Source organism: Electrona antarctica, assembly GCF_951216825.1.
Source record: "Electrona antarctica genome assembly, chromosome: 1".
Lineage (NCBI taxonomy): Eukaryota > Metazoa > Chordata > Actinopteri > Myctophiformes > Myctophidae > Electrona > Electrona antarctica.
Window position 1 is genome coordinate 45,075,560 of NC_136806.1, and position 27,004 is coordinate 45,102,563.

At 41.3% G+C, this 27,004-nt stretch overlaps 1 protein-coding gene across 1 annotated transcript in view; it reads right to left on the minus strand.

Moving 5' to 3' along the window:
- Positions 1-27,004, minus strand: part of fgfrl1a (fibroblast growth factor receptor like 1a) — a 209,562-nt gene that overhangs the window by 78,925 nt on the left and 103,633 nt on the right. The window contains exons 4-5 of the mRNA XM_079499303.1: positions 8,970-9,169; positions 2,684-2,790 (exon numbers count right to left, since the gene is read on the minus strand). Of these exons, the coding sequence (XP_079355429.1) occupies positions 2,684-2,747 (64 nt within the window). The 5' untranslated portion in view covers positions 2,748-2,790; positions 8,970-9,169. The remainder of the gene's footprint in view (positions 1-2,683; positions 2,791-8,969; positions 9,170-27,004) is intronic.

A 27,004-nucleotide genomic window follows, 5' to 3' on the forward strand; every position in this document is an offset into this window, starting at 1 on the left:
CGACACCCTACCCCACACCCTAACCTCACCCTAACCTCACAGGGAAGCAACGCATGTCGGGAGCCACGGGTGAGTCATAACCGGCAACGCATGTCGGGAGCCACGGGTGAGTCATAACCGGCAACGCATGTCGGGAGCCACGGGTGAGTCATAACCGGCAACGCATGTCGGGAGCCACGGGTGAGTCATAACCGGCAACGCATGTCAGGAGCCACGGGTGAGTCATAACCGGCAACGCATGTCGGGAGCCACGGGTGAGTCATAACCGGCAACGCATGTCGGGAGCCACGGGTGAGTCATAACCGGCAACGCATGTCAGGAGCCACGGGTGAGTCATAACCGGCAACGCATGTCGGACAAACAAAGATGAATGGTAGAGGTTGTCATCCATTCGCTACAGTGCATTAGCATCAGTCTATGGAGTCAGTCATCAACTTCCTTTAAATGTATAGTATTTCTCTATTGCTTCTTTGTCTTCGCACTCTCCCTGTTTCCTCTCCTCTGTCCTCTCCTCTGACCTCCTTCCTCTCTCCTATTATCTATATTAATTTTCATTACATCCTCCTTGTGTCCCTTGCTCCGTTCTTCTCCTAACCCTTTCTAACATTTCTCTTAACTTTTCTCTACTTTCTGTATCCCTGTCTTTTCTTCATGTTTCTGAAACTACTTCTTCCCTTTTCTGTCCCCTCCTATCTACTCAAGCTACTGCTCCATTTCTGTGCGTGCGTGCGTATGTGTGTGCGTATGTGTGTGTGTGTGTGTGTGTGTGTGTGTGTGTGTGTGTGTGCGTGCCCTTTCAGTTTCATTCAGATACTGAGGGGGAGGAAATGCTGTGGCATTGCACAGCAAACGTCCCTAATGGGCTAATCTAATCTCATTGCAGTCTATGGTCCTGTGTTTACATTTGGCCCGTGTCTGCATGGTTGCCTGGTTTCCTGACGCTGAATGCATCTTTGTTCACTCTGAACTCTCATCGCTGGGTCTGATCTCAATAACAGGCGGCATCAGTTTTAAGAAAGAAAAGAAAAAAGGGAAAAACCAATAAAAACATCTGTCCAGGGGCATTTGACTGTACATCCATGCCATTTACACATCCAACAGTTAAGCGTATATGTATTCACACACAGGGGAGATTCCCAGTACAATTAACGCCATGCTCAAGGACACAGTAAAAAAAGCTCTCTGTTTTCTACAGGGGGGGGGGGGGGGGGGGGATTAAACAATTGTGGGTGCAAGACTGGCCACTCAAAGAGAGCCCACAGCAATGAATGAGTCCAGGAAAGACTTCAAGAACTTCAACAATGAGGGTTCTGTCAGCTGGAAAGCACAACTGGAACACTGAGGTCTTCAGATTACTGAATGCAACGTAGAGTAAATTATCTAGTAAATATGAATCACTTAAGCCCTATACTCTGTTTTACCCTCTACACCAAATGTCTTGCAAAAAAATAGCCAATCTACAAGCTTACAACTCGTTGCAACATTCAACAGATCGTCCGATCTTATCCATGGGGCATGTTAGCGTTTTGAATGGCTGCTCAGCTGAATGAAAATTGTTTCAAAGTTTGAGATGCTTGCAGCTGTTGCAGCTGAGTTTCTATCACATTTCAGGACTTTATACAATGCAACCAAGTTTCAACTAGGTTTTTAACTAAGTCGCAACTCACCCAATTTTGAAGCATTACCCATTTATCGCCTGTTTTTCAACATACTATATGAGCACACACAAACTGATGTGTTCTCAAGATTGTATTATTTTAATTTGATTAATTCATGAATTATTTAAAATGGTAGAAATTCTAGAAAAGGCTGTGTTATCTTGCAAACCAATATCGGGGGCTAAAGTTATGAACAGCATGATCTTAAACCTAAGGGCAACAAGAATAACTCACTGATGAATTAAAGGATCACAATAACCTCCCACCAGGGCAAGAGTCCAAAGTTAGTCCATAATCAAACAGGTTACATCTAAAAGAACAGAAGCACTCCAATGTAGACCACTACCGGATAATGAAACATTGTATATTTTCCAGACAAAAACATTGGGAGAGAATCTAAGGTGTAGGCACCTTCCATGAGCTCCAACGCCATGTTAAATATGTCATACTGTCATGTCATAATGCTGTGATGTCATATTGACTTCCCAATATGAAGTTATTTGCCTCTCCTTTGAATTCCAGTATAAATTTTCAGTTTAAAAAAGTTTTATATTTTCGAAAGGTACAAAATATGTAAAGGATGTTCAGGGATTTACATTGTTGGCTTACTGGCACACACTGTTCGGTCCTGTGGTTTGCCAGATTAACCCCAGATTTTCTTGTTCACGTGCATACTCGCTAAAGTCGCCATTTCCACTATTTTTAAATAGCCTAATTATTTATTTAATCTTAGAATATTTTCCTTTTTGAGTGGTGTAAAGCACTCCTACAACTGGCTTTGTTAGTTTACGTGTCTGTCTGTTTGTCTGTCTGTCTGTCTGTTCGTACCAAAAAATGAGCATGGTTGCTATGGTCACCCAGTTCACACGGGTGTGATTTCATTACGTCAGACATTACGTCAGACCACAGCTGATCAGTCTATATAAGACCTTACACCACTCAGTTCACACGGGTGTGATTTTTTAATTACAGTGCAAAACATAACTCACACACAAACCATCATCTAAACTTGTCATGTCACTCACCCCTGGCAGCACTAGTAATCAGAACCATCTCTGCTGAAAGCAGAAAGAGCCACATAAACTCCATTATGGATGGCACAGCAGACGGTCACTAGTTTCACCTTTTGTACCTGAGGAAAACATGAAACACACATTTACCAAATATGAATACATGTGATGTAATGTGAATTTTTTCTTTCTGAGTTGTTAACAGAATAAGCCCTGCAAATGATCACCGCTGTGCCAAAGAGCCCTGCAAATGATCACCGCTGTGCCAAAGAGCCCTGCAAATGATCACCGCTGTGCCAAAGTGATAGAGTAGTGAAAGGCCGCAGACAGTCCAATCTTAACCCATTCTGACCTGAGATCAGATTCTAAAAATGTCTTCTACATCCTGACAGTTTTCTGAAAAAGCTATGTTTCTATGTCAGTGGTTCTTCGATTTTTCAAAAATAGCAGACCTACAAGTTCATAGCGCGCCACTCGTTGGCGCGCTATGAGCTTGTAGATCTGCTATTTTTCAATAGCTAAAGCATAACATAATGCTAACACCAAAAGGGGTCCCCGCCCAGAATGGGTTAATGCCATTTGGCTCGTGGTAGTTTTCCACAGTGTAACTCAACCTCAAGTTATTTAGTGGGCACATCCCATCAGAGATGCTTGATCCAACTGAGATCGTTACACCACCAGAAACCTCAACAGAAAACAATACGGATCATTTCTAAAATTAGGGGTGATGAGTACACAGGGTTCAGTGAAAGCTTAATTGTGCCATGACAAATGAGAAGTGACCACAAGATGCATTTTTTGTGCAAGTCCTCAACATTGCAGTTACAGGAAATGGTATGGTAACAAAGGTAGATAGGATCGCAGACACAGTCAAATCAAAGACAATTTGGGAGGCTGGAAATTGTTCTTGTGCAGGTGGGGAAAAAACAGTTAATATAAAACCACAGCATCATGTGCTTGGATAAAGAAATTAAAAACGGAGCATGCACAGTGAACCACAGATTCAATGTGGATTTTGAGTTTTACAGGACATTGATTTTTGATAGGTTAGTACTTAGAAAGTTGCTGTGGTGGCTATCAGCATAAAGTCTTATAGAGGACAATTAAAAAAAACTGCATTCATTATTTTATATTCTGCTGTGATCATTGTTTTGTTTTACATCTTTGTTGTGCTGCATGTGAAGAGTGCATTTTCTTTTCTATTCTGGCTCCCACACAAAATATCAGAATCAACAGACTAGAGTTCTGACATTCACTTTCAGGGAGAGCAGTAAATAATTGACAGGCCATATTTAAATGTCTGTTCAAACATTATTACATAGAAGGATGAGTTTTCTAAAGGCCAAATATTACATTCTTCCCAAAGCTATTCTTCTGCCTACCTGTTGATACATTTTCTTATGGGCTACTGGTCTAATCTGATTTCCATTCACATTCAGTACATAGCTATAGGGCAGGCTAACTTGCTTTGGACCGCATAATGACTTAATAAACGTGTCCGACCTCAATTAGGCTTACAGTGAAAGCAATTGATTAAACCCAGCCACTTAATGTGTTGTAGATCACAGTCAGTCATGCATTGAATTAATAGTCACTCATTCCCCAGTCCCCACAACCACATCCATCCACCGCTTCCAAGACACTCTCGGCAGTGTATAGCCAGCAAATATTAGCTAAAAAAATCTAAGACTTCCGGTGGATGATCTCTTCAAAATAAGAGTAACCTATAGAGTAAACTAAATCAATTGAAAAACTGTTCATTTGCAAATTAAAACTATAAATTAAGCATTTAAACGATGCTATGCAAGTGCTATACAGTATGTATCTTTGTAAAAAATAAATAAAATAAAATAATAATAATAATAATAATAATAATAACAGTAAAAAAAATGCCATGCACTGGAGGGCATTTACAAATTGGACGCTGGATAAAAAACAGTTCTGTTTCAACTGGTTTGACATAAGAACACGTTCGGAGAGACCTCCTCTACAACACCACACTCTCCGCTAAGCAGCAGAGGTGTAAAATAAAAAGTGGCGGACCATCCAGTGTGGTCAGAGGTCAACAATGTGCCATTTCCAGACTATAGTGGAGTCAAGTGGACGATGGACAAAAATGGTTCTATGTTTCAACTGGTCTGACAAACGCACGTATTCAGAGACACCTCCTCTACAACACCACACTCTTCGCTAAGCGGGAGCGGTGTAAAATAATAAGTGGCGGACCGTCTACTGCTGTCAGAAAATGTGCCATTTCCAGACTAGTTTACATTGACGCTGGACAAAACTGGTCAACTGGTCTGACATACGCACGCATTCAGAGAGACCTCCTCATTTTTCATTTTTTTGCTGGTGAAAACCGATTAAATAATCGGGATTATTTTGAGACCAATCCGATACCGATATGGCACCGATTATGCTAGCGATTATATCGTGCATCCCTAATTCTAAATTGTTCAAATTAAATAGATAAATAAAACTAAATGATAAGAATGTAATAAAATAAAATAAAGACATAGGCCTATATTATTTAATGACATAGGAGGCCTACAACATGAATACACAGTATGTAATATGTAATATTGTGTTGTTGTTAAATAGGTGAGATTAACTATAAAATGTCCATTTAATCAAATAGCAATCAATAGCAAATTAAAAACAACCGGTAACAACCTTTTAGGGCACGTATCAGTACTTTAGTAGTATAAGCCATTTAAAAAGACATAGCATAAATGCTTTAAAAAAAATGTATGACTTAAAAAACATTAATTACGAGGTCTTATTCTGAAGACGTTATATTTGCAAGCTCGCAACCAGGAAATAAACAGGAAGTGTTATATTTGCTGGCATGACGGAGCCGCAGCCGCCACTCTTGCGCAATTATGACTTCCAAAAAGGTTGCTATAAATTCATTAAACAACATTGGTAGATATATATATATATATATTTTTTTTTAATGAATTTACAAAAGCTGTTTTACTTAGTAAAGTGTTTTGCATCATCACAACATATTTATGTATGAATGGAACTTACTTGATATGATTCGCAGCAGTGATGAAATTATCCACGGTCTGTCATCCACGTGCAACCGGCGAATATACCATGCTTTATCAATCAAAATTCTTCACCTACCCTCGAATAGACGGGCTCTCATTTCGTTTTCAGAGCGATCAATTTAACAATAATAACAAGAAAATAAAATGTAGCTATCAATAAAAATTGCGCCTGATCATCTATGACCAAATTGCTTGCTTGCTTGCCTCAAAATGCTGCAAAAGAATCCTGCAGATAGAGACACAAATCAAGCGCCAGTGGCATGTAGAAATAAACTCCTATAATCACAGTAAGGTCAAACACGTGAGACTGTAGTATTTCTGAATGACAGTCATACAGCTATTAGTCCGCACATAAATCGCTCGAGAGGTGACTAAACTGGACTATGAGGACAGAGAAAAGTAAATCTATATTTCCGCCGGTTTGGATTTAAAAAAATAGATGCTTTTCCGAGTTAAAACATTATCGTTTCGTCTATTTAACAGACTGTGTTTTCCCCATATTGCCTCCGGCTCTTTGCTGTCCAAGTTTCGGCCGCAGGCGAAAAACAAACAGCGCATAGTGGTCGTGCGACGGTCCGTCCCAGCACGGAACTTTAAGCCAATCAGGTGGCAGAACAATACCGGACAAATTTGGGGAGGGACTGTAGTATTAACTCTTCAACAGTTTGGTAAATCCTGGATTTGACAGGTTTAAACAAATTGCTTCAACGAATCTTTGTTTTATGATGATTAATTATTAACATTAATATTACATAGACATAGCATAACCCACCAAAAAGTGAACTTGTGTAGTAATTATTATTATTATTATTATTATTATTATTATTATTAGCAGATGAAAACAGCAAAGCTCTGTCAAATAGGCTAATCATCATCATCATCATCATCACATTGGTCATCATCTCTACCCCATCATTATCGCTATCTACAACATATATTATGTTTATGATTATTTGTTGTATATTCTACTGCTATTGACATTCTATCTATCTTGACAAACTCAGTGAGGGCTCAGTGAATATATAATTTATTCCAAAGACTAGGTTTATTTAAAATAAAAAAGTCAGCATTCATTTGTGTGCCACTAGCGACCTCTGTGGGTTGAAGTGTACTACTGCACCAGTGTTAATTTTTACAGCAAATATTTATTTAGTTTTAGTCATATTCTTTTGTCATATAGTCAACATTTTTCATCATAGTTTTAGTCAACAAAATTAACACTGCTTTACACACACACATTGTGCATGTGTAAATGTGTGCAAGAAAGAAGCTAGAAAGAGGCTGTGATATGATAGCTCATGCATGTACCCAATAATTAATCCCAAAGTACACTGGTTGAAACACCATTTCAACATTGTTGTTTTTTACCTGAATCCTATCATTCTATTGTGAGGATGTCATGCCATAATATCTGGACTGTGTTTGCCATGCAAACTGACTGAAAGGCAGCTCATGCAGCAGTGGCTGATACACCAGTGTAATTTTACCATTACTGTAAAGCAAAGCAAAGTTCTTTGTTTACCCAGGGTAAGTGGACTAAGCTCGAGATGCTTGTTTACAGCCAGGCCCTGCTCATAGAACATGGTTGGGGTTCAATGCCTTGCTCAAGGGCACTTCAGCGGTGGTAATTTGAACGTGCCGGTCCGGGGATTCGAACTGGCGACCTTCCGGTATCAAGACCGCTCCGCAAACCGTTCGGCCACCGCTGCCACATGTGTTCTGGTACACTACACTAAGGGTACACTACACTACACTACACTACACTAAGGGTAAAATAAAATGAATATGTATTAATTGCCCAAAATTGTAGTTTGAAGCTTGAGTACCGTAGTTAAACTACAAAAAACGTGACCAAAAAAGTAGTTGAACTACACAACGCTCCACGCAAATATGAATGTAGTTGAACTACCAGCAAGCTACAGCAAAATGTAGTTAAAGGGATATATCACTTTCAAATAAAATAAACATAAAAAATATATACAAAAATGAAAAAAGTAATGGAAAATTCACTGCCCCCTCGCCCTTTAGAAGAACATTCTAATGCGTTAAGACAACAGTACACAATGAAGTGTCAACATGAATATATTTTCAAATATATTTTCAAAAAGATAATGGTCTCTTCCATCAATCAAACTTAATTTATCTCTGTAGTGGTTTGCCAAGGCGATTACCCGCTCTTGTGGACAGATTCAATACATTATATTCCCTCCACAAACTAAATGTGATGTTGTTCAGGGTTAAAAGTAAATAAAAGAAAGCACCAAAATTGAGTTGCCTTCAGGACCATTCATATCACACCTCTTTCTTCAAATGTTATGGAACATCCAGTATAAACTGGACGATTATGTATACAGTACTTATTATCGTGAACATTTCATTAAACTAAGTCAGTGGTTCTCAAACGTTTTCATGTGAAGGACCGCCAAATGTTGTATTTGGCGGTCCTTTTCATGATGCAATGCATTGTGAGCTTGTAGATCTGCTATTTAAAAAATGTATAAAAAAGTGAAAATGTTGGAATATAGGCATACTATATATATATATATATATATATAATATAGGCATACTATATATACTGTACATTGGCTAACCAATGTACAGTATATAGGTCCCAAGGACACCTGGAGGTCCCCGGTCCCCATTTTGAGAACAACCTGTATCTGATTGCTGTGTGTACACTATGTCTATGATCCAGTGGATGTTATTAGTTAATCGTTAATCGATTCATCGCTGTTAAGAAATGTATCTATTAAACTTAACAGTTAATAATTAATCGAAGAATCTGTGGTTCTATCATTGGGCGGTTTTCTGTGAATGTAATGCTTTCTGCATGTGTGCGTGGCCGAGGAACGCACATGTGGGCCGGTTAAAAAAAAAGTCCCCACCACCTTGGTAGCCACAGAAATGTCTCTACTTTTGCATGTTAAGTGACAGACAGACAAGACAGTGCACTTTTCATTTCATGCCATTGCCTGGCCCTGTATTGTAAATGGCCAAATAAATATTTGATTAAGGAATATAATATGCCTTTTGAATTCTTTCTGTATATCAGCAAAATGTAGATGTTTATGTTAGTTAGACATTGAGGGAAATTAAGATTCTCAGATTCTTTACAAAAACGATGCTTATCAACTAACCGGTTAATCGATCGATAAGGTTATCAAAACATATCAATTATCAATTAATTAATTAATCAAAAATTCCCATCCCATATCCAGTGTAATAGTTGCATAATTTGGACTCACCGGTGTGTTGAGCTGAGACTAGTGCTGGGAAGGGAGCAGCCTCGCTGAACCTAACCAGGCGAGGAGGAGAGAGGGGGATGTCTGTGGGAGACAGATGGTGCTGGTGGACACTCCAGGCTTCTCTGAACACTCTCTGCAGGACATGAGACAGGATGTGGAGATCTGTGTCTCCGTCTGCTCTGGGACTCCATGCCTTCGTCCTGCAGGTCACACCAGAGAAGCCCTGGTCAAAGCTCATGCTGAGTTGTAATTAACTGTTATTCAAAATGATCCAACAAAGATGCAGATAAAAGTATAATACAGTAGCTGGCAGTGGTGTAGTCATAACTGGAGAAGCAGGGATCAATCCTTGACAAGCTGGCAAAACAGATGCTCGTTATGCGGAATTGAATATATTATTCTAAAAACTTTAAAACCACCGTAGCAGTTTCTGCAGCGGACAAGACCTTTATAGATCCTGCAAGGGAAATTCAGTCACCAAAAACAGCACGCCAGTTAAGATGCATGCAGTTACAGGGCAAGAACATAGCAGATACAGCCGGGTAAAAGACACCACACTAAAAAAAACCTTAATGAACAAAATGTACTACAATACACACTCTGCCTCAACAGTGCTTGCATAGCGCAGGACATCCTCAACCTCTCAATGTGCTGGGGGTGCGGGTGGTTGTCCATGATAGTGTTCAGCTTCCTGGCTATACGCACATTCGTCACCTCCTCCACCCTGTCCAGGGTAGGCCCAACGAGGGAGACAAAGTTCCTGACAAGCCTGTTCAGGCTGCTTGCTTTCCTGGCATTAATGTGAGCCCTGATACCAAGATGTTTGTGTTATTTATTTAAGCCATAAGACCATCCAACATATAGAATACCAGTAAGACGCCCTGAGGGCGAGAAGCGACCTCACCCTTGTGCTGAAACTACAGGTCTGGGAATGCCCATATATGGATCTTTTTTCATATCTGTTTTTTACATTTTCGGGCTGGGTATGGCGAAAAATGTGTGCAAATTAGTAAGGCCAAGCGGGGCCTCGGGTCAGCCTAGTTAGGGCCCACGTAGGGCCCAGGTAGGGCCGGGCGGCCCGGGCCTAGATTTTCGGGCCTGTTGAGAACTCTAGTTTTCGTTGGCTGCCGGGCGTGGCTGTGCCCGACTCTAGAGTTTGAATGGACAGGTATCGGTCAAAAGGGAGACATCGAAGAGGAAGGACGGGTGGGGATGGATCAACAAACCATACTATTCCATGAACAATATAATTTCATGTCATTAGACGGATTAAACATAGGTCGCTTTTATGTGCAGCTGCACAGGGGCACTTGGCAAGGAGGGCAAACATTTAGTTTTTTTTAATTCACCACTGGTAGAAATTGAGGTTATTTGCATTACGGAAACTATGCAACTGCGTAGAGCGGCCTCTACCGAGAGGTAGAGGCCCCGACGAGCTGCCCCCGGAAAAAATATATTGCAGCCCGTTCCGTAGCAGTTGATTTTTCCCCCAATAATAAAGTATAGGCAGTCGGTTTGAGGGTGCGCCGGGCGTCCGTCGGGGGTCCCCTGAGCCCCCCTCAAACCCATCAACATGCATTATGTTGCGTAAAACAACAACACACCACCACTGTCCACTAGCCTGGAATAATAAACAAAAGACTTTTGAGCAAAACTTCATTATTTACTCAATTACCCTGCTCTGTAACCAACAAAAGTGTTTTCTACATCCTCCATTTCAGGCAGCACTCGGTGAGTAAATTGCTGACATGAAAGTTTTCTTTCAGCACACAGTGATGATGCGTGCAGCGTTGGTTGCATTGTTGGAAATAATTCTGTCTTTAAAATGTTCTAATATTAATATTTTTCTGGAAAATCGCAGATAGCTCTTCTATCAAAAAAGATATTGGTTAGGAAATTAATTCCAACTAAAATTACAACAAATAGGATTCCTTCTGATGAACTGAAAATGGAGGACCCTGATGTAAACAAGCCAACTGTACCCATTCTACTAACAGTGAATAACATTTTCAATCAATCAATCAGCGTCATTACATAAAGTGTTCAATATTGTGCAGATGGTGTTCTCTGCTTGAATCATGTTGGTTTGTTCTTGACCGAGTGACTACAGCCACCACCATGAAGCGAATTTATCCCAAAGGAGCTCAAAAGAAAAAGAAACAACAAATTACTTAGTCATATTATATCTGCTTGAGAATTGTTGAAGTAGGAGGAGCTGGGTGTTGAAGGCTGCTGCTATTGGTACAGTACTGGGGTTTCTGCTAGCAACACTTGTGTTCGGAGTCGTTCGTGCCGGCGCTATCGAGGGCACAAAAATGATCTGCACAGGGGCACTCATGGGGGTTAATCCGGCCCTGCCGGCACCTATGATTAGACTAAAAGGTTAAAAGACATATGTGAGCTTATAGATTTTTGGCACGTGGCACAGCCGTATGATGAAGAATAAATCTGGCTTTGTCTGGGTTTGTCTGGTTGTGAATCTTGTTCTGAGCCAGGCTTGTGTTTCAACAACAAATGTAAGAACAATATGTAATGGTAGCCTACTACTATATTGTTTAGTGGCTGCTTTGTCACTCTGAAAAAAATAGTACGACTGAAATGTATAAGCTGAAAGTGAAAAAAAATGTATAAAGTCCTAGATGTCCAAAATACTCAAAATGATTATTTATTTCCAACATAACTTTGTTGCTTGCCAGAACAACAAGTAAAGAAAAGAGCTTCTCTGACTACATGGAGGTTCAATCCACCTCTGCAGATTAGATAACCTGCCCTGCTTTCTATCGTAAAGCACCAGTGTTGAGAAAAAAATATAACCAAAGAAATATATGAAGTGAAAGAAAATAAAACAGTAAAAAAAAAAACATGGCGTGTGAAGCACAGCCTTATCTTAATTATGTTCTCAAATTTAAATCTTTCAGCAAGCCCAGGAACATTCCAGCAATCAAACAGGTAATAATGAGGGTCATTAGAGGGCATTTCCATTCTTACATTTTCAATCACTTCCTTCTTCAAAAAAAAGAAAAGAAAAAGGAAGAAGAAGATTAGCATATACAGCTAATATATGCTTATTACATTTTCTTATCTGTTAAAAGTACTGTACTTTTCCTCACTCACTCAGATATCTAAGTATCCTATGGTTTTGGTGAGTTGATGTTCAGCTGTTTTGAGCAAATTGTTGTATTTATTGTAATTTGCAGACTACACATTTATTATTTAAATTGTCCTTGACACACTCTTTGGCTGACGTCATGGCGCAGCATGATTTTAAACTGAAGGCCTTGAATTTTTCATCTATAATTAGTTAAATAGACACTATAAAATGTCTTTGAATGAATGTATCTGTATACTTCTATTGTATGCATCCATGGCTGTTTTCATAGGACCCTGTTGAAAATCAGATGCTACTGACACTGTACATCTCAACGGGCTATCGCTATCCTTTCAAGAAAAATCTCAAATGGACCACTATCAAACAACAACTTCAATACTGAACTCACAGCTTTCATGACCCAAAGTAGTGTGCTCCTTTGATCTCTCATATCTCAGATTCCTAATGTCACTTGGAATTCTGAAGCTATCTAGTGATGTGTCAATTAGATTTATTGGAGTACAAATTTATTTATACAACTTGCAAGAGCAGTCTACTCAATTTATAATCTTGACATTTAGAAGATGCTCTTATCCAGAGTGACTTACAAGTGTGGAATCAAAACCAATAGATTGATCGAGTTGCTTATCTGCATACTATACAATACTATATATATATATATATATATATATATATATATATATATATATATATACTTAAAGTAAAAAAGGGAAAAGTATTCATTAAGTTTTCCAATGTATAAAAATCTTTTGAAAATAGCAGATCTACAGAGCTTGTAGATCGACTATTTTGAAATGGCCGAAATTAAGTGGTTAATGTATATTCAGTAAAATAATAACCAAAATCTACAAAGTAACTAGTAGGTAAAGTTTTTAAATACATGTAGTGGAGTTAAAGTACAATATTTGGATTCCGAGATAGTAGTGGAGTAAAAGTATTGGAAATACTTCAGTAAAGTAAAAATACCTAAATTTTTTACTTAAGTGCAGTACTTAAATAAATGTACTTTTGTTGTTTCCACCAATGGCAATAACCAATGGATGATGAGACATTGGTATTTGGTACCTCTCACTCCATATTAGACCATTGTTGTCATTGCTGCGCCCTCAAGAGGTGACCTCGGGCATTTGATAATGGAAGATGTTCTGTTACAACGACATTTACAGCTCTCACAGAGATATTGGGGTCAGAGCCTACCCACACTACAGTAACCTTTGCCAGCCACCTATTTTTCAAGTCAGGCCAGTTTGACCATACACCAAAGACAGAGGAGTGACAGTCCAGCTTCACTGGCCCACGCACGCACGCGCGCGCGCGCGCACGCACACGCACACGCACACGCACACGCACACGCACACGCACACGCACACGCACACGCACACGCACACGCACACACACACACACACACACACACACACACACACACACACACACACACACACACACACACACACACACACACACACACCCCAAGCCTTCGGCCTGGTGGAGACAATGACAAGATAAACAACAATGTGTACTAACAATGTGCAAGAATCAATGATATGCAGCCTTCAGGGGCACACCAATGGGTGAATGGCTCGTATAATCAATAACCTTCAATATCTTTAGTATTGATTATATACCCGAGACCAAATGTATATTGATTGCGACTGTAGGTCACAGATTACTATGAAAACCTGCAAAACCTGTCAGTAGATCCGTCCGTCACGCCTCCATATATGGCCATCAGTCCGTGACACCTTGTGACACGTCACGCCACCATATATGGCCATCAGTCTGTCACGCCTCGTGATACCACCTGTTGGTGGCGCTATAACAGGCCAATGTGAAAAGGGTGGGATATATTCCTCAGCCTAGTAGGAAAGTGCGTTAAAGATTTCACGTAAATTGCACCTGCGTTCATGATTTGAGGCTTTTTGTTCTAAACGGGGCAATCCTGCAAATCCTGCATATATGGCTGTCACACTTGCCTAGTGTGGGGTGTGAGAAACCCAGGAAAATATGTAGAAAATATGTAGAAAAACCTCCAGAGAGTCCTTGATGCAGAGATGCTGTTCGTATTTATTCACACATACAAAAACAAAGGTATTTACAGCTGTACTGGACAGGTGGCCTTAGCTCCTTCCACCTCCACAGTCCTACCTTGACTGTCTGCCAGGCAGTGGGAGGCCTCCCTACATATAAAGGCTAAGCCCCTCCCACTGGAACATACCACCCTGAATTGATTCCACAATTAAACCAGTACTTCATAATGTCCAGGGACAACACATATTATTCATCACATATTATACATAACTTATTATTCAATCAATTAACCATATACAAACAATATAAGATAATTAGAGTTCTCTCTATATACTCTCTAAACAAAACACGGTTGGCATGATGACCCCTACACCCAAACACACAGTTGGTAGGTGCTCCCTACAATGGAGCTACCAATCAGTCATCAATCAATATACATAGTCAAAATAGCAAATATCAAATATCACGGTTGAACTGCCACAATGGCCATCTCCATAAAGATCACAACACTGACCTCATCAAACCCTGGATAGCCATACATGGAGAGGACTATATAATCACCTAAATCTGCATATATGGAGCCGGCCAGCACTCTACATCTGACCTTAAACCTCAAACCCTTAGATCTCCATATATGGAGCTGACCTGTTCTGACATTCCATATGTTGATCCTTCCCCACATGTCCTTCCTCTTCGATTACTCCCTTTTGATACCTGTTCATTCAAACTCTAGACGGGCCCGCCCCAAAGTTATTGGTGTAGCTGCGCCCTGCAGTTGTCTCCACCAGGCCGAAGGCATGAGGAGAGAGTATGTTTTGCACTCTGTCCGTGTGTGTGTGCGTCCGTGTGTGTGTGCGTCCGTCCATCCGTCTGTTACCAGCTAATCTCCGGCACCGTTAACCTGGTCGATGCCAAATTTTGCGCACACACTCCCTGGATGCCAAAGATGAACCTCTGCTTTCCAGAACAGCCTGTTATAGCGCCACCAGGAGGCTGACTTTTGTAAAACACATTTTTTGACATTACTCCTCCAGATTCTGTCCACGGATCTGTCCGATATTTCATATTCCATCCTAATTGGCTAACATTGGCTTTCAAAGTTTGCAGGATTGGCCCATTTTGAACAAAATGCCTCAAATCCTGAACACAGCATGCAATTTACATGAAATCTTTCCTACTAGGCTGAGGAATATATCCCACCCTTTTCATATTGGCCTGTTATAGCGCCACCAACAGGTGGATTTTTGCAAAACACATTTTTGGAACAAAATGCCTGTAGTAAACAAAATGCCTCAAATCATCCAATTGCCACCCAAGGCGTAAGAAGAAATGACACTCTTTTCACATTGGCCTATTATAACGCCACCAGGAGGCCACAACCTGACCTGGCCTGGCGGAAACTAAAACACTAGCCGATAATCGGGCATTTTTGGCGCTCGTGGGGTGCCCGACAGCTCAAAGCGCGATCGGCCCAATCAACATCAAGAAGTTTGATATTTGCTCTGCCCCGCTCCGATTATCCTGTAGTGTGTGGTGCTCAGATTTCAGATTGAAAAAAATCGGCTAGTGTAAGGCCACCTTAATAGCAAGTTTGTTTGCCCTTGCTGCAGTGTTCTATTAAAACACTAGATGGCAGCAATGCATGGGAGTAGCATAAGAGTTTTATCACACTGCATCTATGACTCATTCTATTGTGCTGGAAATGTTGCTTTTACACTGTCCAATGTCCAATGCTAATAAATCTGATATTGTTTGCTATTGTTGTATTCTGTAAGCACAATTGTTAAAAGATCAGTGGACATGGTCACTGCTGCCACCGCTACCTTGTACCTTTTAAAAAAGGAAATGGGGGGAGAGATATGGGGAGTGACACAGCAAAGGTCGTCAGGATCGGGAGTCGAACCCGCGATTAGCAGCCTAGGTGCCCGGACCGCTAGGCTGGCCAGTGCCAGTACCACCACCGCTTCTTGTTCAATGTCACCCATCTCTATCGTCGATGTCCACTGTCAATGACACTAACATAACCTTTCCATAATGCCAGAAGAACTCAAAGCTGATCTAGGTCACTCCTTGACACAGCCCCCCCCCCCCCCCCCCATTGGCCAACGCCCACCCCCCCACACTCCCACCGTGCCTGGAACAGATTGAATTAGAACCTCCAGCACATCCATCACCATGCAGCAACTACTGCCTGCGTACCACCCGTGGTGATACTGGATTGGATGCACCTCAAAGGAAATATACCGGTTTATCTTTTTTTTCTCCAAAGCATCCGTTAAAGCTGCAGTTCACACCTTATTCTAATTAATAAAACATTATTTTAACCAACATGTATGGTAGAGTATGTCAATAGAATATAACTTCAGTCAGAATGGACACAATATGTTTATTGAATATAAAATTAGCAATATATATATATAGGCCTATATATATATATTTTCTTTTTTTTCCGATTCTGCTTTTAGGTAGCCTACTCTGAGAAAGCACATTAGGCTACATTACCAAGAGGGACCCCGAATCGACATGTGGTAGCTCGGTTGGTGGAGGGTGAGCTCCACCAGCAGCAGCATGGACAGCAGTAGTCAGCAGCAAACGGCAAGCAAGGAATGAGCAATGCAACTTCTTTATTTAAACATGGTGCTCTATTATGAAGTGAGTATGTGATCGGCTGGGAATAGAAGCATGGCGATGAGACCGATCGACCAATGGCCGGTCAGAAGCAACTGCACCGAGTTCTCTGGCAGAACTTGCCCTGTCTAGTATGTACAGTACCATGCGCAACACTCATTAGTATACCTGCAGTGGTCTGAGGTGGTCTCCCTACTCTTTTATTGAGACATTTTGACTGAAGTGTCAGATAGGACACTGGTGGACAAGTACTGCCTCCATCTCCAGGGTTAAAAAATCTGCAGTGGTAGAAAGTAACTAAGTAGATTTACGTAGCCTACTTACAGTAAGTACAGTAAATTCTGAGGTATTTGTACTTTACTTGAGTATTTCCAATTCCCAATGCTTTTAGCCTAGTTCTACTCCACTACATTTCAGTTCTGAAATTTGTACTTTTACTCCACTACATTTATTTGAATACATACATATATACATTTCGGCCATTTGAAAAGAGCCGATCTACAAGCTGACAATGTATCGCGATTGTGAGCAATTGTAGATTGGCTATTTTCAAATGATTTTTTATAGATTTGAAAACTTGAAATTGGACATTCTACACAATGAATACTTTTACTTTTGGTACTTCAGGTACATTTTGATGATGCCAACACTTTTTTTTTAACTTTTACTCAAATACATTGTTTTGGACTTTTACTTTCTAACAAAGTATTTCTATATTGCAGTATTGATACTTTTACTTAAGTAAAACAATTGAGTACTTTTCCCACCACTGTGTAAACAGAATGCAGGGTTAATATCCTGTCTCACCATAACTGCCCCCCCCAACCCATGGCTTATCCCCTGTCTGTACAGCGTCCAAACACAAACCCTCCCCGTATGGAGGCTACCACCTGCCAGGTGAAACTGCCAGCAGTCCTCCAGCAGAAGCATTCGACTGGCACAGGTGGTAGGTGCCTTTTACACACGGGCCAGGGTACCTCTCTCAGGCTGCTGCTGATAAACAGAGCCTGAAGCGGTCCACTGCTGCCTGCCGACACTCAATAAAGCCTAATTTGTACTTCATTGTACGACCGTGCCACACGCGCATCACGTTTTTCAGTTGTTTAGAACAAAGTATGAATTACTCTGCACGGAAAGGGGTCTCCATGCTGCCCCTGGTGACTCATACCCCGGTGAAGGATGAAGCAGCTAGCCCGTTTTTTAGCAGGTGGGATTCGGGCATTAACAGCTGTAAGTAGGGATGGGGTAAAACAGGCGGCGTCTCCCTCCCTTCAAATAATCAATATAGCCCTCCTATCTGAGACAACCTTTTGGAATGAAATTCCCTTTCAATTTCACATTTCAATCAAAGGTGATTTATTCACAGACTGGCTAAGAATCCATTATTGCCAAGTTGATCATTGTCCATACAGTACACGCAGTTAAATCTGATCTCCAATGTTCCGTGGCGCTCCGTTAGATGTGAAATGAAACAGGTTACTACTGTGCTAATGGCCCTGCAGTCAATTTCAATCCCTTGGTCCACGAGCCAGTGATCTCATTCTGTAAACAAGTCACGCTTTTGACTCGCTCGACCATATTGTGGACAGCTAACAGTGTTTGATTGCACAGTGGGAGCCTTGCAAATGAGCACTGCAACCGTGTGAGAGGTAATTACCGGGATCTTGTAAACATATTTTACATACACACACTGTAGCTGCAATATCACATGCGTGCATATATACACAGTAGGCAGCAGCCTAGATATGTCGCGCGCACACACACACACACACACACACACACACACACACACACACACACACACACACACACACACACACACACACACACACACACACACACACACACACACACACACACACACACACACACACACACACACACACACACACACACACACACAGCATGCAAACAAGGCAGCAGTAGCTTGCACAGTGGGACTGGACTGCATACAGAGAGAGTTGTCCCCCCGGACACTGAGGCCAAGTTGGCCAACCATCTCTAACCGCCTTCTGCTCTAGATATGCTCATGGTTGGTTATGGCATTTGTATGTATTGTCATGTACACGGAAATTCCTGTAATCTGTTCTGTGTCTGTTTGAATGTGCAAAGACGTGCGTGCATACGTGCGTGAGTATGTGTTCGCTTGGCGTGTGCATTGGTATTTAGAGCAGTCTATTGGTATCATTGAAATACCTCGGTCTGTCGCTCAAGCAGCTAGCTGAAGAAGTCACTCAGGATCCATTGCCTATCTTCGCTGAGAGCACATGAAGCTGTAGAGAGGAGGAGGAGATATCGGGGTTTGGCTGGTGGTGATGAAAGTGAAGTGAAGTAATTAAGTAAGCTGTAAAATGTTACTGTTAAATAGGATCTCTGCCCACAATTAGACACTTGTAAAATAACTGGAGTATTTAATAGCTCAAATATTCAAATGCACGCATTCATGAACACACACACACACACACACACACACACACACACACACACACACACACACACACACACACACACACACACACACACACACACACACACACACACACACACACACACACACACACACACACACACACACACACACACACACACACACACACACACACACCTTCTCTCCTTCAATAGAGCTGCTCATCCATGTGAACCAGGCAATGCCTTACAGGACAGATTGAACACGGTACACGAATGGATGTAGCTTTAAGTAGAGCAAAGTGATTACAGCAGAGCGGTCTGGATGGCAGCCTTTTGGTGCACAAGGTAGCCTCAGGACGGCTTTATGCAAAAGCATAGTAAAAGATTTGTTTATTCTTGTGTAGGTGGTGGAGAGGTCATGGTTTTGCTTGGGGCTGTTAAAAGAAAGAATATGCAATGTTTATACACACGGTGTGTATATATATATATATATATATATATATATATTCAACTGTGTAGTTCCTTGTCAATTTGTAATTATCTTAAAACCTTATTGTTTTGTTACAGAATCTTGGCGTCAGAGATGCTACTCTATGTGATTTTCATTATACATAGGAATTTGCATCTGAAATAGAAAAAACATGTGGAGGCAGAGACAAGAGATTCAAGAAAATACATTAAAGGCCTCATTCACACATATCAAACGAACATGCTCTGTTCCGTCCGTGTTTCAATGCTTTTCCAATGGAAGTCACATGGTTTGACCAAACACTTGCGTTTGGTCAAACCATAGATATTAAAAAATAGATGCCTCATTGGCTGCTGCAGTTCGTTGGAGCCATGTATGTTGACGGAAGGGCGGAATCATTTACACTGGTACGCCGGAAGAGTGCAGGACGGCACACTACGTCACGCTGACACTCAAGTGACTACTGGCCAATCACAGCACATCTTTTCCGGGACTTATCAGACCCGAACATGCACTCTGTGACGCACACTCATGCTTCCGCGATGCTTCGCAAGGAATCTCTGGAATCTTTTGCCCTCCCTTGAGCACATGCGCTCCAGAGCCGAAAGGGGCACACACACATCTTTATATGTCTATGGGTCAAACCATGTGACTTCCATTGGAAAAGCATTGAGGCGGCCATGAAACACAGCAGGAACAAGAATGTTCGTCCGATATGTGTGTACGAGGCCTAAGGCCTCATTCACACATATCAAACGAACATGCTCTGATTCGTCCGTGTTTCATGGCCGCCTCAATGCGACTTTTTCACATTCGTCAGCCAAGTCATGCTGTACAAAATGGTATTGATAAAAAACTGGCACTTTAACACTAAGTTCTCACACGTGCAGACAGACAGAAAGACAGGCACGCACACACACACACACGCACACATGCACGCATGCACACACGCACACAGAGCCGTCTGGAACAAATGCGACCCGTACGAATATTTTTTAATTAATTAATATATCCAAAACTATACCAAAACTGAGCACATTTTCTATCTGCCAAACCTTATTATAAAACAATATTAAGACTATATGAAAGTATTTTCAAATGTTTATAGGCTATAGGCCTACTATTGGAATTATACATAGGTGCTACCAGATAACTAATTATCATGCCAGTCATGGAGTTGCACATAAATCTGCAACCTCTTATGCTGTGATAGGCGGGATACAACAATTGCATAAATCAAACACATCAACTGAAACACTCATCGGATTGCATGTCTTCAATCTGTTCTGAATGATAGAATAAAGTCCTAAAGGATACATTGATACGTTGTACTTTTTGATCATAAAATGACCCTATCAATGTGTATTTTGAGATGATTCACACACTGATGTGTAACATCAGTGTGTGAATCGTCCAACAATCAGCTAACAGTTCTGTAGATTCAGAAGCTCTCCAAATGTAAACATTATTTCCCATTACATGCTCTAATGCTAACTTACAGGTCATAGGAAAGAACCATTCATTATCCATCGCAAAGCAATGTAACCTGTTCAATTCACACTGAATGATAAGTACTAATTTGATTCCAGCTATAGGTCCAGACATAGTGATGGAGCTTATATGACACACAGAGAGAGAGAGAGAGAGAGAGAGAGAGAGAGAGAGATACTGTAGCTTTTGACACTAGTGTTCATTTGTATGAACTATATGAGGTGCAAACATACAAGAGTTTGTACTTAATTCACGAGGATTCTCATTTGTACCTCTGTGTGGCCATTGCTCCCTCCCTCTATATTTAAGGTGATCAGCCTGATTCATGGGGATTTGTAATGCATTTTGGGTACTGCATAACTCCGGACAGTATCTGAAAATCTCTGTTCACATAATGCACAGGAATTTGTGTCAGTGGCACAGCAAAGTGACAAATGACAACAAATGACAGCTGAGATGTAATCAAAATCACCGAGCTAAAACTCACTTTCTTTCAGCTATAGTGGACAGACGCGATGATCAATTGCACAACTTAGTTGAACGTTGTTACGCTGACCTGCTCTCAGGTGTGAAAGTATATACAGTAAGTGGGTGTGATGCATGGCGTCACTGAAAAAGAGTGAAGTGAGTGAGTCAGCTTCTGCTGGTTGAACACAAGTTTAAAACATTGTGCAGGAAGGCGGAGCACTCACACTCACAGAAGTCAAAAAGTAAATGGTGGTATTGTTAAGGCCCTGACTCACTGAAAGCGCCAGACACTTATGTCATCAAACAAACCCATTGTTAAGAACGGCTGTAGCCACAATGGAGGTATCAAGTTGGTGCTTCAAATGCTGACGCATCTTCCGGAGCTTGGTGCTGTTTAGGAGTTTCGAAGTGCGGCACAGACCTTCCAAAATGAGTTGGAGCAATGCAGAAAGTTAACATCTTCTTATTTCAAATGTTTGATTTAGCTTGTTTGACTGTTCTAGAAACAAGTCTGTTTTTAAATAGACAACGTGAACAGGCGGTCAGTGACACTCGTCACTCGCATCGATGATTTGGATGGAATTTAGGCTTAACTCCCACTCCAACATTTTGAATTTAAAAATAATGTGATGTTAATTTATAGAGACGGTATGCACATGCATAAAGTGAGTGGCAAAGTGATTGGCAAGGTGAGTTTAACGTTGTTTAACGTCGCTTAATGCAACAGATAGGACTTTTCTGTTTGGATGTATGGGCTGTCAAGGCCAGAAAGTAGTTTTTTGCCACTAAGTAGGCGTTCCTGTATAATTTCCAGGTATGATGATGATGATGATGATGATACCCTGTCTCTATACATTTTGTGGGAAAGTGTCATTCAAAGGTTAGGAACGCCTGCTCTAAATACCGGTAGTTCATATTTTGTCTTCATTATTCCATACTCCTGTGTCATGCAGATAAATCAAGCTGTTAAGCCTGGAGCCACTAGCCAGGTTAAGATAAGGTTTGTGACCGAATGATATATAACAGTTGAAGTGATCCATTAAGACCAGGTCATTGTTCTGTTGGAGGGCTGTTTTCAAGAGGATGTTCAGGGCTTATTAATGGGAAAACCACCGTCATTTGTTATGGCTGACTTATGGAAGAATGCTGTGTATTGGCAAACCACTGATGTACATTCCTTCAAAGTGTTTGCCTGTGATGGGAGGTCAACTTGAGCAGTCATCAATACAGACAAAGTTCAGACTGAGGCAGATATATCACAGTTTGCTTCTATGTCTACATGATATAATGCTATCTAAAATATGTAGGCTAATTTAGATAGAATATTATAGCATATTATATAGACATAGCATTCTATAGTCTATACTTATTTAATTTGTACATATTCTACTGTTAGACGGATGTTAGGTTCTTATTTTACTTATGATCCTTGATGACGATTTCTATGCATTTGATTTTGTTGTTCTTGCTTACTGTACTGTAAATCGCTCTCGATTAAGAGTGTCCACTAAATGCCTAAATAGTAAAGTGTATGCTGTTTAGCTTGAACATGGATTATTCTTTATAAGCCCATAAACATAAACATAAACATGTTTTAACTTTAATATTTTCTCTTTTGATCCTGAATCGATCCTGATTCCACCAGAGCAGTTGACTTACCAGCTCCCATGAGAAGCACATTCTCTGTGGAGTAAAATACAATATAAGTATTGAAAATACTCAAGTAAAGTAAAAAATAAGTAAATAAATTCTTCAGTACATGTACAGGTCAGATGGGTGGGTTGAACTTGAGAACCACTGCCTTAAATCTCCTTAGATCTGATATTCTCGTCGTTTTTGCCGAAGTTTTGCCTACAATGACATGCCCAAAATAGGGATGCCAGGTTAACACTTAGATCGCTAGCATTTGTTGAAAAATTAGGATCTAATTCACGACAGCATTTTTCCCAGTTGAGCTCTTATTTTGAAAAGCCACATTTCCAGACTACCGGAATCGAACATAACCTAGGAAGCTGAACGGGTCTCGTTCAACTGTTGTTTACAAGATGGATCTATACCGGGGCACTGCAGAGGTCTACATCGCCGGCTCTGTGCCATCAAAGAAACGTTAGGAATAGGAGATACAGGCGATTGAAAGAAACAGATGGATTATTATGGCGAGGACGCTCTAAGATGTTCCAATCCACGCAAGTAGCATTATGGCTTGATCGATCAAAAGCGCTATAAAAGCGCAATTGCCATTGATCAACGGCAATGGCGGTAAGTGTAGTATTAAATAATAGGCTTAATTGACCTAGATCTACGCCAATGGCGCGGAGGGTGTTAAGTAGTTAAATACATACTACTAAATACATGTACTTCAATATTGGATAGACATAATTTCAAGATAACGTGATGATTTTCAAGTAATGATTTTCAGATCACAGACCAACCATACCAGCTTCTGCAATCAAATATTAAAGTCTAATAATGGTGGGCCGAGACAGAAAGACAAAGTCCATGGAGTTGCCTGCATTATTGAAAACAAAACAAAACAAAAAAAACATTTTAACAAGGGAGATATGTCAACAATAATTGCCTAAGCTCTCATTTTCATACAGACCCATGACTATGGAACTACTGAAAACTGCTGAAAACACCACTGCATATAAATTCAATCACACGTCATCCAGCAATTTTGTTAATGCCCGAGGATTCACGGAGCAGGTCCACACTTCATCACATCCCTCCATTCCCCCCTCCATCCCGTGTTAGAAGAGCCTGATTAATGGCCTTCCCCGCAAAACGCATCAGTTAGCCGGTGCTATCTGCTATTGTCTTTACAAGAACATATCGACTTTTGGGAGATCATGCAGAAAATGAACTGTCATGTGTGCAGGAGCTTGCTGAACGAACGTGGCTAATGCTGTTGTACTGTGTGTGTGTGTGTGTGTGTGTGTGTGTGTGTGTGTGTGTGTGTGTGCGTGCGCGGCTGCACGCTGTGCAGCAACAACCAGCAATGTGGAAATAGATACCAAGGAGAGGGGCTGTGAAACTGATGATGGCCCACGAATATCTCTCGTTCGCTCCTTGAGACGAGAGAGAGTTAATCTTGTAACTGGCTTTAATAAGTATAGCTCCTGCGTCTCGTATGGAAATGGGTTTTAACAGAGGTCTCTGCTAGAATATTACCATGAATAAAGCCGTTCCACTGTTTGGGTAGGCCAGATAGCGTCATTATTTTTTTCCTTTCCATACAGATGACAATTTAACACCAAATACAAACGACAGCAGGCTTTGTCTGTGTTCTGTGAGTGGCTACTTACAGTAAGAGTTAGATTAATGTCCAACAACCTTTGATTTCAATGGGTTATTTGTTTCCCCTCACTCCCTCTGCAGGGGCCATTGTGTTTTGTCAGACAAACAAGATCCTCTTTTAATAATGATGTTTGGTATTTTAGACGTGCATTGGCAGAGACACATTGTATCTCTTAATGTTTATTTATTTTTTCTTTCAAAAGGATGAATAGTGATTTTTCATATGCAATTTCCACATGAGTAATGACGGCTGAAAATTGCTAGTGAAAAACAGATTTTATGCTTTTTTTAAATGGGGACAAGATGCCTTTTCGACCTGTCATTCAGGAATGTGCAAGCTTGAACCAATCAACTGCATGTGAATACGGACACATTCAGAATCTCAGCACGAAAGATATCCGTAGTCTATTATCCATTCTGGACGTAATTGTGGTTGGCTCTCAGCTACACAACCTTACATGCCCTTTCCTGATATCACCCAAATGTGGTAGACATTTTACAAAAGCCTTTTCTCTTGTTCCAGGCCCTCCGCTATATCCCCCTGTAATTCAAAGTCAGACCTCAAAACCTGGAGTCACTGCAGGGCCCCATTGAACTGGGATAGAGAAGCCCTTTTGGGGCGGCCTGGAAGGAAAAGAGATTGCATCAACCACCCTGATAATGCAAGTTAAGCCTTGGGCTGAGTTGACACCCCAGGGGCTATGGAGAGGGCCATGAGGGAGATCAGCAAAACATCCAACATGAGGGGGGAAGAAGGAGGGAGGTAGGGAAAGAAAAGGAAGACGACAGAAGCCAGGCCTCTCATGGAGGCAATTCACATCCACCTGATCGAGGAAGGAATGCCTGCCTTAGGAAGATAATTGAGCACAGAGAAGGATCTGGCTGGGAAGAACACCAGGAATTCCATCAGTAAACCTTTTACTTTAGCGCATTACCCTTTCTCCCACTGCTAAGATGGATGGGATATAAAAACTGGCAAGGTGCAGAGATTGTGCGTGCGAGACTAGAATGTGCGTGCGAGTGCACGTATGTGCGTGAGAGAGAGAAAGAGAAAAGAGGTTACTCAAATCACTCCCCTGCCCACACTCTTGTATTCCTTTCCTTTGTTTATGCATCCTGCTCGGCTGCTCACTTGATGAGGTAAACGTATCGGTCCCATGGCCTCCGAAATCAATTTGGTTCTGGCTCCGTGTCTCAGAGGATGCCCGGCATAGAGCCCTGTGGCACGAGGCCTGCTGGAGAGGAGTGTGAAACCCCCTCCCCCCTCCGCAGAGTGGCAGGTGGAGCGGAGAGTTCGTGATTAACCGTGACACTGAACTGTACTTCCGAGCCAACTCACAGACACCGAGTACACAACTCTCCCCCTCCTCTCCTTCTCTCGCTCTCTCTCTTGCGTGAGCCCTTCTCCTGTGAGAGATCGTATAAAGTAGGTTGAGAGGACGCTCGTGCGGACAAGTCTCTTCCAGAAATACTGAACACTCTAGAAAATAATTACAGGGACCTCAGCCAAGCCGGAAATCTATAAGGCTACAAAAGATGGGCATTAAAGTTCTAAAGAGCCCCTCTCAAATGGCTAACAACCTTTATATTTTGCTTCCTTCCCACAAAAGACTAAGAAGCAATAAGGCCAGAACGTTCAGGTTCCGGAATAGCACTGAAGCTGTCCACCTCCTTAACACTCCAAATATAACACTGCAAGCTACTCAGCAGGTTCAATAATTGTGCCATGGGGCACATGCTTTTAAAGCACTTGAAGCACTTTATCTAGTGGGTGTTTTTACCAATCCAAGGTTAAAACCTTGGATTGGAGACCCATTTGTCACAAAATATGCTTTTAGGTTTATTATAGGGGTTGGAAATGACCTATTGTATACTTTGTTGTCTCCACCAGGCCGAAGGCATGGGGAAAGTGTATGTTTTGCACCCTGTCCGTCCACCCGTGTGTCCGTCCGCCTGTGTGTCCGTCCAGGCAAGGCATGTGCCCTTAAATTAACCTGATTAATACAGGTACTGATAAATAAAGACCTTGCCGGAAACTCCAATGGAGGGTTGACACAACACCGTTTTTCTCATCATGAGTGGAATAATTCAAGGTGCGATCAATAGTCAAGCCCCGTCTTTCGTACACAAGGCCTC